This window comes from Salvelinus fontinalis, chromosome 2 (assembly GCF_029448725.1).
Source record: "Salvelinus fontinalis isolate EN_2023a chromosome 2, ASM2944872v1, whole genome shotgun sequence".
Taxonomy (NCBI): domain Eukaryota; kingdom Metazoa; phylum Chordata; class Actinopteri; order Salmoniformes; family Salmonidae; genus Salvelinus; species Salvelinus fontinalis.
The window spans coordinates 63933572-63946223 of NC_074666.1; the positions used below are offsets into that span (position 1 = coordinate 63933572).

Below are 12652 nucleotides of genomic sequence, written 5' to 3' on the forward strand. Positions count from 1 at the left end.
TGGGTATGACGCTATAAGCTTGGCACACCTATATTTGGCGTCACTGCACAGCTATTTTCAGGTCTGCAGAGATGTTCGATCGGGTTCAAGTCCGGGCTCTGACTGGGCAACTCAAGGACATTCAGAGACTTGTCTAGTCTCCCAGTCCCTGTATCTGAAAAACATCCCCACAGCATGATGCTGCCACCACCATGCTTCACCATAGGGATGGTGCCAGGTTTCCTCCAGACATGACGCTTGGCATTCAGGCCAAAGAGTTCAAACTTGAATCTTGTTTCTTATGGTCTGAGTCCTTTAGGTACCTTTTGTCAAACTCCAAGCGGGCTGTCGTGTGCTTTTACTGAGGAGTGGCTTCCGTCTGGCCACTCTACCATAAAGGCCTGATTAGTGGAGTGCTGCAGAGATGGTTGTCCTTCTGGAATGTTCTCCCATCTCCACAAAGGAACTCTTAAGCTCTGTCAGGGTGACCATTGGGTTCTTGGTCACCTCCCTGACCAAGGCCCTTCTCCCCCCCATTGCTCAATTTGTCCAGGCAGCCAGCTCTAAGGAAGAGTTTGTGGTTCCAAACTTCTTCAATTTAAGAATGATGGAGGCCACTGTGTTCTTGGAGACCCTCAATGCTGAATGTAGAGCTGCTTTCTCAGACTCCACTGCTGCAACCCACTTCAAAATGCACAGGACAAAGTGCACAGAAATTATTAATGGTGTTCTAGCACCATACTTTCTGAAAAAGTTGGTCACAGATGTGGGAGACCAGCGTTTCAGCCTCCTCCTCGATGAGTCCATGGATGTAAGTGTTTCTAAGTACCTGGGGGTTGTGATAAGGTACTTTAGTGACACCAAGCAGACAATTGTATCAACATTTCTGGGGCTTGTTGAGTTGGAGGGATGAGATGCCAAACCTATAGCCCGTGCTGTTGTGGCTTTCCTCGAGAAGTGTTGTCTTAAAAAAGAGAAAATCCTGGGGATAGGGACTGACAATGCCTCTGTTATGACGGGGATTAACAATGGGGTCCATGAAGTGCTGAAGGAGTAGTATGGCCTCGAATATCTGGTTCTTATTCACTGTGTGTGCCACTCTCTGCAGCTTGCTGTAAGTCATACTTCCAATGACACCATCCCCCATGGTGTGGAGTACTTGGTACGAAAGACTTATAATTGGTTTTCAGTGTCTCTAAAGCGCAGGGAGGCCTACAAGGCCATATATGAGACCATCAACTGTGAGGAGAAACCTTTACAGATAACCAAAATGTATGCCACACGTTGGCTCTCCATTGAACCTACGGTTTCACGCATTTTGGACCAGTGGGAGGAGCAAAGTCTGCATTTCGCAGTCACCAAGTCCAGTGAACACTGCTACGTGGCTGAGGTTTTATACTCCATGTACAGTGATCCTCAAAACATATTGTATCTGACTTTTTTGAAGTCAGTGCTGGCTGAGGTACAGTTGGCTATTAAAGGCTTTTGAGGGAGAGCAAGTAGAGCCTCTTAAGCTACTTGACAGCTTGGTTAGCATGATCAAGTCTGTGAGCAGCAGGGTGCTGAATCCACTGGCAAATGTTGATGTACTCAAAGGGCCAATAGATGGATACATCAGTCCCAAACCGTACCATGGTTACCTTTTTGAGTCAAAGGCAGCTGAGCTCCACCTTTGCGCCTGAGGATGAAAACAATGTCCGAAAGTGGTGTGTAGCCTTCACCATCTCCCTCACTAATGAGTTGAGGGTGAGACTGCCGGACAACATCGAAGCATTGCAGTACATGTTAGTTTTCAATGTGGAGGAAACTCTAAAGCACAATAAGAGCCCTGGAGAAATAGAAAAAATAGCCAAGCTCATTGGCTACTCCCCTGCAGAGATAGACAAGATTGTCCAGCAATGGCGTGCCATCCATCTTAGTAAATGGAATGAGACAAAAAACACACTGGGCTTCTGGAGTGAGATTTGGAAGTTCATTGATGCAGCTGATATACACACGTTTCAAAAACTTGCCATGGCTGCTGTGTCTGTGTTGTCCTTGCCACACTCGAATGCTGAAGTCGAGAGAGTATTCAACCAGATGAGTGTGGTAAAAAGCAAACTTAGAAGTCGGATGTCCTTGCAGACCCTTAACTCCATCCTGTACATTCGATATGGACTGAAGCTGTCTGGTGAGGCTTGCTTATGAGCACCAGCTGCCTGATAATGTTTTGCAGATTTTTGGCACATCAGCTGGTTACTCATTTAAGTCAGCTCCCTCCCCCTTCATGTTTTACTGTAACTTGTTGTAGGCTCCTAAGTGGACCATAAGGTTAAAAACCAAACCAAATTAAGAAAAAGAAAAGAAAAAATATTTAAAAATAAGTAACTCTGCCAGTGTCTCTTTTGGGTCACTTTTGCCAGTCCCAAGCCCGGATAAAGGAGGAGGGTTGGAATTGTGACATAAAAAAAAGAAAGAATCGACAGAAGAAAGTTCATTTGTAGTTCTAAACATATTTCGTTTTTTTTTTACTCACTTTTTGTCTCCCCCACGACATTTTTCCTCTCTCCTACAGACATCACAATTACATGCACATGGACAATTATGCAAATTAGGTGATGACGTCATTTAGCGACTTCTAGCAACTTTTAGGACAGCCAATAGCTACTTTCCTTACTGAGGAGTTGGCAACGCAGTACTACTGTATCCACACTATATTAGGATACCGTTGTGATATTATTATTATTTATGATTTATTTTCATCGTCTCTAATAAGGAAACTATCTGGGGCAGACACTCGAAAATCGCTTCTGCCGCTTTTTAAAAAACAAACAAATTAATGTCTGTGTCGCCGCCGAGCTCTCAAATACCGTGCCAGTCTCTCACTCTATGAACGATCACTGCAATCCGGATTCCTTGGGACGTCCTTAACAATTTACATTTATACTTGATAGTGGTATGGACATCCCGAATAGCACAGACCATCTGAGAAAGTCTATAAACTGCTCTATTCGACTGAAGGGACATCCCAAGGATTCCGAATAGCACCTATGAACTCATGAAAGCCGTGGAAACAACTCTTATTGGTTGTTTGATGTGGAACAGGTAACAACACAGTCTGTGATTGGCTAACAATATTTAGATCTGTATACAGCGAGATAACCAACATAGTCATCTATGCATAGTCACTTTAATAACTCTACCTATATGTACATACTACCTCAACTAACCGGTGCCCCTGCACATTGACTCTGTATCAGTACCTCCCTGTATATAGTCTCGCTTTTGTTATTTTACTGCTGCTCTTTAATTAATTGTTACTTTTATCTCTTGTTTTTATCCGTATTTTTTTTTAACTGCTTTGTTGGTTATGGGCTCGTAAGTAAGCATTTCACTGTTGTATTCGGCGCATGTGATCAATCAAATTTGATTTGATTTGATAAGATAACATACCATGAGGTGTTGAGGGAAAGACAGATTATCTATAGATTAGGCATAATCTTTTCTAGGCCTTTAGCGATAACAGGAAATATACAAGCCATAGGCTACACCATAGTTCAAGGTGGCTATGTTGGAATGTTTGCTTGCACAGGAAAAAATGTAAATTTCTAACATTTATGTTTGAGATTTAATTTGTATAAATATAAACTATGCACATTATGATTTTCATTAACACGCGATGCAGGCGTCAAGCAGATGAAAGGCGTTGGTATCATGTCATGTAAATCAGACACATAACGCAGGAGTCACGCAGACATTAGTATGGCGTTGGTATCATGTCTACTTGCACATTCATCTTCTGCACATCTATCACTCCAGTTTTTAATTGCTAAATTGTAATTATTTTGCCACTATGGCCTATTTATTGCCTTACCTCCCTCATCTTACTACATTTACTCACACTGTATATAGATTTTTCTGTTGTGTTATTGACTGTACGTTTGTTTATCCCATGTGTAACTCTGTAACTCTGCAGTTGTAAATGAGAACTTGTTCTCAACTGACCTACCTGGTTAAATAAAGGTGAAATAAAAATAAATGTCATGTCAGGTCAGGTGGTACGGTTGCCTAGGTTGCCTATATGTTCCTTATCACCCCCCATAGCATGGGACTAAACCAGGTCAAACGAAGGCGTTTTAATGTAGACACGTTATGCTATATGGAATCCTTGGGACGTCACTATGCCGTTGAAATAAAAAATGTGTGGGGGAGTGTATGGACGTCCCAATGACCCTATATAGCACTAACCATGCTGTACGATTTGACAGTGAATGACTGGACTGCGGACGAATCAAAACACGGTTTGTTCTTGCGTAGCGGGTTGCGTAATTATGTCAGTCTTTTCTCTAATATTCACTCCGGCGACACTTGGCACAGGCGGTTGGGTCATTTGTGGGCTAGCCTAAAACGTGTTTTTCTTGCATTGCGTCGTCTGTTTTTACTGCGGGTCAGACTGGACAGCCTTATCTCTATTCTATTATTCCACCAGTGCGACGAATAAAAAAACGCTGTAAATCAACCCTCTCCAATCGCGTCCAGTCGGCGAGAAACGTCCACCCACTTCACCGCAGTGCCAGACAAGGAGCATCTCAATGATGTCATCATATTATCATTCGGGAAAGGAAACAGACATGGCGACGATGACCGAGCCGCTCTGCCTAGAAAGAGGTAGCTACACCGAAGAGCTTTTGTCAATAGCACAACCTGAGCGTATCGTGGTACCACAATCAGACGCGTCTTTAGATAAACCACACACTGGTGGTTTATATGACATTTGTTGTGGGTTTATTTAGATGTAGTCCTATTACGAACATTGCGGATTAGCGACCAGTCGAAGCGTAGGCTATTAACTGACGTATTTATATAGGCTTAGCCTAACAACTTTGGCGTATGTACTTTATTATTTGCATTATCAGTGTATAAAGTAGGTGCATAGCATAGCCCTATCACATCCACGCTGATGACACCTGGAGTTGTCATGCGTAATAGTGCGCATTTTTATTTCACTACTTTTTATGCACAAATTGGGTGGGAAAGCTCTGCAGGCAGTTTATCGCAGCTCTGGTTGATTTGAGATGGTGTGTCATAGAACCCTCGTGTTTGGTCGATTCATGGGGGATTTCCGTTTGAAATATTTGATTGAATAATGGTGCCACAAAGTATTCAAATCAAATCACATTATATTTGTCACATACACATGGTTAGCAGATGTTAATGCGAGTGAAGGGAAATGCTTGTGCTTCTAGTTCCGACAATGCAGTAATAACCAACGAGTAATCTAACCTAACAATTTCACAACAACTACCTTATACACACAAGTGTAAAGGGATAAAGAATATGTACATAAATATATATGAATGAGTGATGGTACAGAACGGCATAGGCCAGATGCAGTAGATGGTATAGAGTACAGTATATACATATGAGATGAGTAATGTATGGTATGGTAAACATATAAAAGTGGCATTGTTTAAAGTGGCTAGTGACACATGTATTACATACATTTTTCCATTATTAAAGTGTCAGGAGTTGAGTCAGTATGTTGGCAGCAGCCACTCAATGTTAGTGGTGGCTGTTTAACAGTCTGATGGCCTTGAGATAGAAGCTGTTTTTCAGTCTCTCGGTCCCTGCTTTGATGCACCTGTACTGACCTCGCCTTCTGGATGATAGCAGGGTGAACAGGCAGTGGCTCGGGTGGTTGTTGTCTTTGATTATCTTTATGGACTTCATGTGACATCGGGTCTGTGTAAGTGTCCTGGAGGGCAGGTAGTTTGCCCCCGGTGATGCGTTGTGCAGACCTCACTACCCTCTGGAGAGCCTTACGGTTGTGGGCGGAGCAGTTGCCGTACCAGGCGGTGATACAGCCCGGCAGGATGCTCTTGATTGTGCATCTGTAAAAGGTTGTGAGTGCTTTTGGTGACAGGCCGAATTTCTTCAGCCTCCTGAGGTTGAAGAGGAGCTGCTGCGCCTTCTTCACCACGCTGTCTGTGTGGGTGGAACAATTCAGTTTGTCCGTGATGTGTACACCGAGGAACTTAAAACGTACTACCCTCTCCACTACTGTCCCGTCGATGTGGATAGGGGGGTGCTCCCTCTGCTGTTTCCTGAAGTCCACAATCATCTCCTTTGTTTTGTTGACGTTGAGTGTGAGGTTATTTTCCTGACACCACACTCCGAGGGCCCTCACCTCCTCCCTGTAGGCCGTCTCGTCGCTGTTGGTAATCAAGTCTACCACTGTAGTGTCGTCTGCAAACTTGATGATTGAGTTAGAGGCGTGCATGGCCACGCAGTTGTGGGTGAACAGGGAGTACAGGAGAGGGCTCAGAACGCACCCTTGTGGGGCCCCAGTTTTGAGGATCAGTGGGGTGGAGATGTTGTTACCTACCCTCACCACCTGGGGGCGGCCCGTCAGGAAGTCCAGTACCCAGTTGCACAGGGCGGGGTCGAGACCAAGGGTCTCGAGCTTGATGACGAGTTTGGAGGGTACTATAGTGTTAAATGCTGAGCTGTAGTCGATGAACAGCATTCTCACATAGGTATTCCTCTTGTCCAGATGGGTTAGGGAAGTGTGGTTGCGATTGCGTCGTCTGTGGACCTATTGGGGCGGCAAGCAAATTGGAGTGGGTCTAGGGTGTCAGGTAGGGTGGAGGTGATATGGTCCTTGACTAGTCTCTCAAAGCACTTCATGATGACGGAAGTGAGTGCTACAGGACAGTAGTCGTTTAGCTCAGTTACCTTAGCTTTCTTGGGAACAGGAAAATTGGTGGCCCTCTTGACGCATGTGGGAACAGCAGACTGGGATAAGGATTGACATTGTAGCTACATTGTTCATCTGATCTGTTGCTAATAAATCTGTTTAATAATTACTGTTAGAACGAAACAACATTTTTACAGTAACACTATGAGTAACGTTAGTGTTCATTTAAGGGCTACACTATGTATTCCAGTGATCTCTCTACTGATCCCCTAATGGAGGGACCCACTCACTGTAATGTATTCCCACATGTGTTTAATTATTACAATGTTTAGTCATGAGACATATTGAGGAGCATATCAGTGTGCAGAATCCTCTCCTTGGTGGCCATTCATACAGTACATGCACAAATCATTGGAAGTAGGGGTATGCAGGCTTTTGCTCCAACCCCGATCAGTTGCTTATCAGGTATTTGATTAGACAGATCAGGTGTGTCAGAGCAGGGCTGAAGCGAAAGCCCCTGGACACCCAGTAGCTCTCCAGGAGAAGGGGTATTCTACCCTTTTTCAACTCACCGTCTCCTCGCTCCTCTCTAGATGTGTGCAGAGTGATAGAGCTGCTGGACCGGCTGCAGAGAAGCGGTGAGCTGCCTCCTCCCAAACTCCAGGCCCTGCAGAGAGTCCTGCAGAGCAAGTTCTGTGCTGCCATCAGAGAGGTAGATATTAGTATAACTTACCCACCATGTCTGATCTAGTTGAAGCCTATATCCATCAGAGGTAGGACAGGCTACCTAAGCCCAGCATGTCTGATCTAGATACTATGGGCTTTATCCATCAGAGAGGTAGGATAGGCTACCTAAACCCACCATGTCTGATCTAGCAATATAGTTTATATTGTTTCTAGATTGGTTTGTTTAGATGTGTATATAACATGCATTCTTTGGTACTGAATTCCAAACAGACAAGGTTTATCATGATGTCACAAAAAAATTATATTATATAACAGCATTTACACATTTATAAATTTTATAATCTTCTGTTTTATAAACAGGTGAAACTCATTAAAGTGCCAATGTCTCCAATGATTTGGGTGTTTCTTGGTTTTCCTCATGTTCTCTCTACATTTTCCATTTTTCCAGGTGTATGAACAGCTCTATGACACTCTTGACATCGTGGGAGGGCCTGAGGTTCGTGCCCAGGCAACTGCCAAGGTAATGACAACAAACATTTAACACACATACAGAAAATGTACACTCCGGGAAAGAATAAACATCACAAATCCCGTAACAGTCATATTAGTGTAATGGCGTCCAACTTCTCGTGCAATCTCACTTTCACCCTTTCCTCCAGGCCACAGTGGCTGCATTTGCAGCCAGCGAGGGACATGCCCACCCACGGGTGGTGGAGCTGCCCAAGACAGAGGAGGGCCTGGGATTCAACATCATGGGGGGCAAGGAGCAGAACTCCCCAATCTATATCTCCAGGGTCATCCCCGGGGGGGTGGCAGACCGACAGGGGGGGCTGAAGCGGGGCGACCAACTGCTCTCTGTCAATGGAGTGGTAAGAGGGATTGGGAGGAGGGTGTGGTGTGTGTGTGTGTGTATGCTTACTCATATACACTATATATACAAAAGTATGTGGACACCCCTTTAAATGTGTGGATTTGGCTATTTCAGCCACACCCGTTGTATAAAATCGAGCACACATCCATGCAATCTCCATAGACAAACATTGGCAGTAGAATGGCATTGCTAAAGAGCTGAGTGACTTTCAACGTATCACCATCATAGGATGTCATCTTTCCAACAAGTCAGTTCGTCAAATTTCTGCCCTGCTAGAGCTGCCCCGGTCAACTGTAAGTGCTGTTATTGTGAAGTGGAAACGTCTAGGACCAACAACGGCTCAGCCGCGAAGTGATAGGCCACACAAGCTCACAGAACGGGACCGCCGAGTGCTGTAGTGCGTAAAAAACGTCTGTCCTCGGTTGCTACACTCACTACCGAGTTCCAAACTGCCCCTGGAAGCAACGTCAGCATAAGAACTGTTCGTCGAGAGCTTCATGAAATGGGTTTCCATGGCCGAGCAGCCGCACACAAGCCTAAGATCACCATGCGCAATGCCAAGCGTCGGCTGGAGGGGTGTAAAGCACGCCGCCATTAGACTGGAGCAGTGGAAATGCGTTCTCTGAAGTGATGAATCACCCTTCGCCATCTGATAGTCCGACGGACAAATGTGGGTTTGGCGGATGCCAGGAGAACGCTACCTGCCCCTGGTGGAGGAGGATTAATGGTCTGTTTTTCATGGTTTGGGCTAGGCCCCTTAATTCCAGTGAAGGGAAATCTTAACGCTACAGCATACAATTCTGTAACTACATTCTAGACGATTCTGTGCTTCCAACTTTGTGGCAACAGTATGGGGAAAGCCATTTCCTGTTTCAGCATGATAATGCCCCCGTGCACAAAGCGAGGTCCATACAGAAATGGTTTGTCGAGATCTGTATGGAAGAACTTGACTGGCCTGCACAGAGCCTTGACTTCAACCCCATCGAAAACCTTTGGGATGACTTGGAATGCCGACTGAGAGCCAGGCCCAATCGCCCAACATCAGTGCCCGACCTCACTAATGTTCTTGTGGCTGAATGGTAGCAAGTCCCCTCAGCAATTTTCTAATATCTAGTGGAAAGCCTTCCCAGAAGAGTGGAGGCTGTTATAGCAGCAAAGGGGGGACCAACTCCATATTAATGCCAATGATTTTGGAATGAGATGCTTGACGAGCAGGTGTCCATATACTTTTGGTTGTGTGTGTGTGTATTGCAGAGTGTGGAGGGGGAGCACCACGAGAAGGCAGTGGAGCTGCTGAAGGCTGCCCAGGGCTCAGTGAAACTAGTGGTCAGGTACACGCCTAAGGTGCTGGAGGAGATGGAGGCCCGCTTTGAGAAGATGAGGAGCGCCAGAAGACGCCAGCAGCACACAAGCTACTCGTGAGGGAACACACAGACACACAAACAAGCAAGTACGTGAGCACGCTCACTCTCTCACATGTCTGTTTTTCATATAATTCTTTTTCTCTGTCTCTCTTGCTCTCTTCTTTTCTCCCTCTCTTTCTCTATCATTTTCCCTAACACAGGTCTCTGGAGTCCCGAGGCTAGCCACTCCCATCCTCAGTCAAGCCTGTTGGACCCGCCACCTTAGTTCTGCTCCAATAGGAGGCCAGATGATAGAGAAGGAAGTAACCAAAGTAGCCAACTTAGATCTGTTATTTATATATGTTTGTGAAATGCATCTATTTTCCCCCTCCACTCCCTAACCCTTAGCAGGGGACTGCCTGGCCCTAGGTCATCCTTTACCCTGTATGTGATTTTCTCTCCCAGTGTGAAACCTGCATCCTACCTTATGGCAACCATGTGTTTAGCGTAAGAACAGAGGAGAGTAAGCATGGTGGAGTAAGCATGGTGGATGTAGTTTAAATGCATAGGTCTATTTACTTTTCTACTCTATAGTGAGATGATTCTGTATGTATGTATGTATGTATGTATGTATGTATGTATGTAAGTACACTTTAGGTAGGTTAAGCATTCCAAGGCTTTCATATTTACTATTTGTTTATTTATGTACTTATTTATTCATGAAATAAAGCTGGTAAAGGTTTGAACAGTCATTGTTTGAAATCATATTTGTGTAACCATGTGATTTGAAAAGAAAATGGAGTTGTATTAAAAAAAAAAAAATCTTAGGGTGGCAGAACTCATGTCAGAAAGGGCTAGCTGATGACGTTTCAAAGTCAGATTTGCTTCAGATTTTGACACTGCAGTCTGCACAGAGTGCTTATCACAAGCAACTCTTTCTTGCAGTTCAATGGTAATAACAATTAAAGACAGTGCTTGACTTGGGCAGGAGCTCACCAGAGATGATTTCCGGCACCTCAAATGTTCTACTGCTTGAGCTCCTGTTCCTCTTAAAGAATATATATTCAAAAGTATTGTGGAGCTCCTGCACCTAAATATAAACAGTACAGGCACCCAAAATGAGTACCGGAACCTATTTTAGTCTAAGTCAAGCACTGATTGAAGATAGTAATTTATTCTTGAAGAATTTCACTTGTAAATCATGAGGAGTCGCCAGGGCCGGTATTCATAGTGTTTCAGACGGATCCGAACTGATACTAGACCAGCACTTAAACGCACCCCCCTTCTTACACCTGGGAAAGGTCTTTTTGACAATGCCCATAGGCCAGTCGTTTCTTTTTGCTTGTCTGTCTTTCAGAAACACAATGTCTTCTGGCTGAAGGTTGGCCTCATTATGCCACTTCCGACGACTGCAGGGAAAGAAGATCTTCTGGTACCATTGGAAGAAAGAATGTGTCGGCAAAGCTCTGTACTTGCCTCCATTGAAGACGGAAGAGGTCTTTCTCATTGAACTCCCCTTGTGGTGGGGGAACCTCAGCAACCTTAGGTGAGGAGTGTCGCTGGTGTCAAGATGAGGGGGGAGTCTGGATCTGTAGACACAGGAACCAGTGGACGAGCATTCACAATGGCTGAGACTTCTGCCATAAATGTGGTCAAGACTTTGTGAGTGAGCTTGGATGGACCCACCTTCAGCAACATGAAATCAAGGATGTGCCTCGTGACTCCGATCATTCTCTCCACGGGCAGATCCGACATTGAGATTCCATCTTCCCACATAAGTATTTGGCAAATGACGCATTGGTAGAGTGTGCTGCTAATGCAGCGTTTCCCAGCACTGACCCACAGACCAGCTTCTCTCAAAGCACCCTCAGTGAAGTGGCGCCCTTGGTGGTGGACCTGCACGTGGTGGTGGCGGTATCGGATGAGTAGAGTAGTCATATGGCCCATTCCAGGGAGGATGAGAGGGTTGATTTCCTCTTGACCAAGGTTTGCTTGGGACAGGCATCCTCCAATCCTCAGTAGGCCTGAATCATCCATGTAGGGGAACAGACCGAAGAGTGGGCTCTGCTTAAGAATGGCTTTACCTTCTCTGATGCATTCCATTTTCTTGTGAAAGGTGCTGTGTTGCCGACTGTGTATTATGTTTGTCCTGGTGTGATCCAAGTCTTCGATTGGAGCAGGGTTTGTCACAGATGTTCCATCCTTTGCAGCATTCTGCTTTGTTTAACGATGTGAGCAACGTGCACAAGCCAAGCTGTTGCATCTGTCAGTGCTCACCAGCTTGAGAACCTCTCAAAGCGCTTGGGGTCAAACTTCTTTCTGGAGACGTTGGTGGCGTGGCAGGCAACTTGAGGGCAGATCTCGACATCAGATCCGGAGTCAACCAAGTCGAAAGGTGTCTGAGGGCTCTGCTGACCTGAGCAAGGAAGCTGGTCCTGTCAACCATATGCTGGGAACCGACATCCATGTGGCTATCAAGAAGATTCATGAATCTCATTAAAACGATCAGCCGTACAAAATAATATAATGAAATTAATGCTAAATATGTTATGATTAATTTTACTTACAGACAATGCTTCTACAAAATGATAGCAAGCAAAATGTTATTTCTTACATGCGCCAAATACAACAGGTGAATAGAATCCAACCTTACAGTGAAATGCTTACTTACAAGCCCTTAACCAACCATGCAGTTTTTAGAAAAAATAAGTGTTCAGTAAAAAATAGATAAGTCCAAAATAAAGTAACAAATAATGAAAGAGCAGCATTAAAATAACAACAGTGAGGCTATATACAGGGGGTACCGGTACAGAGTCAATGTGGGGGTAATATGTACATGTAGGTAGAGTTAAAGTGACTATGCATAGATAATTAACAGAGCGTAGAAGCAGTGTAAAAGAGGGGGGAGGGGCCAATGCATATAGTCTGGGTAGCCAGTTGATTAGCTGTTCAGGAGTCTTATGGCTTGGGGGTAGAAGCTGTTAAGTATTTTGGACCTAGACTTGGCGCTCCGGTACCGCTTGCCGAGTCTTTGAAAATGTTTAGGGCCTTCCTCTGACACCGCCTGGTATAGAGGTCATTGGATGGCAGGAAGCT

The 12652-nt window shown here is 44.8% G+C and overlaps 1 protein-coding gene across 2 annotated transcripts; it reads left to right on the top strand.

Annotated features, from left to right (window-relative positions):
• Positions 1-4294: 4294 nt before the first annotated feature.
• lin7b (lin-7 homolog B (C. elegans)) lies at positions 4295-10308 on the top strand. 2 transcript variants are annotated; one of them, XM_055882050.1, is made up of 6 exons: positions 4295-4626; positions 7249-7367; positions 7791-7862; positions 8002-8211; positions 9468-9663; positions 9778-10308. In XM_055882050.1, the coding sequence occupies exons 1-5, from the start codon at positions 4551-4553 to the stop codon at positions 9633-9635; spliced, it is 645 nt and encodes a 214-aa protein (XP_055738025.1). In that variant the 5' UTR covers positions 4295-4550; the 3' UTR covers positions 9636-9663; positions 9778-10308. The 2 variants fall into 2 exon arrangements, with proteins under 2 accessions (XP_055738025.1, XP_055738016.1); XM_055882041.1 differs by having other exon boundaries at positions 4297-4626; positions 9468-9631.
• The last annotated feature ends 2344 nt before the right edge of the window (positions 10309-12652 follow it).

Coding starts and splice junctions, on each gene's coding strand:
- lin7b (XM_055882041.1), top strand. CDS start 4,551: ATGATGTCATCATATTATCATTCGGGAAAGGAAACAGACATGGCGACG. Junction 7,863..8,001: donor GTGCCCAGGCAACTGCCAAG/GTAATGACAACA, acceptor CCTTTCCTCCAG/GCCACAGTGGCTGCATTTGC. Junction 8,212..9,467: donor TGCTCTCTGTCAATGGAGTG/GTAAGAGGGATT, acceptor TGTGTATTGCAG/AGTGTGGAGGGGGAGCACCA.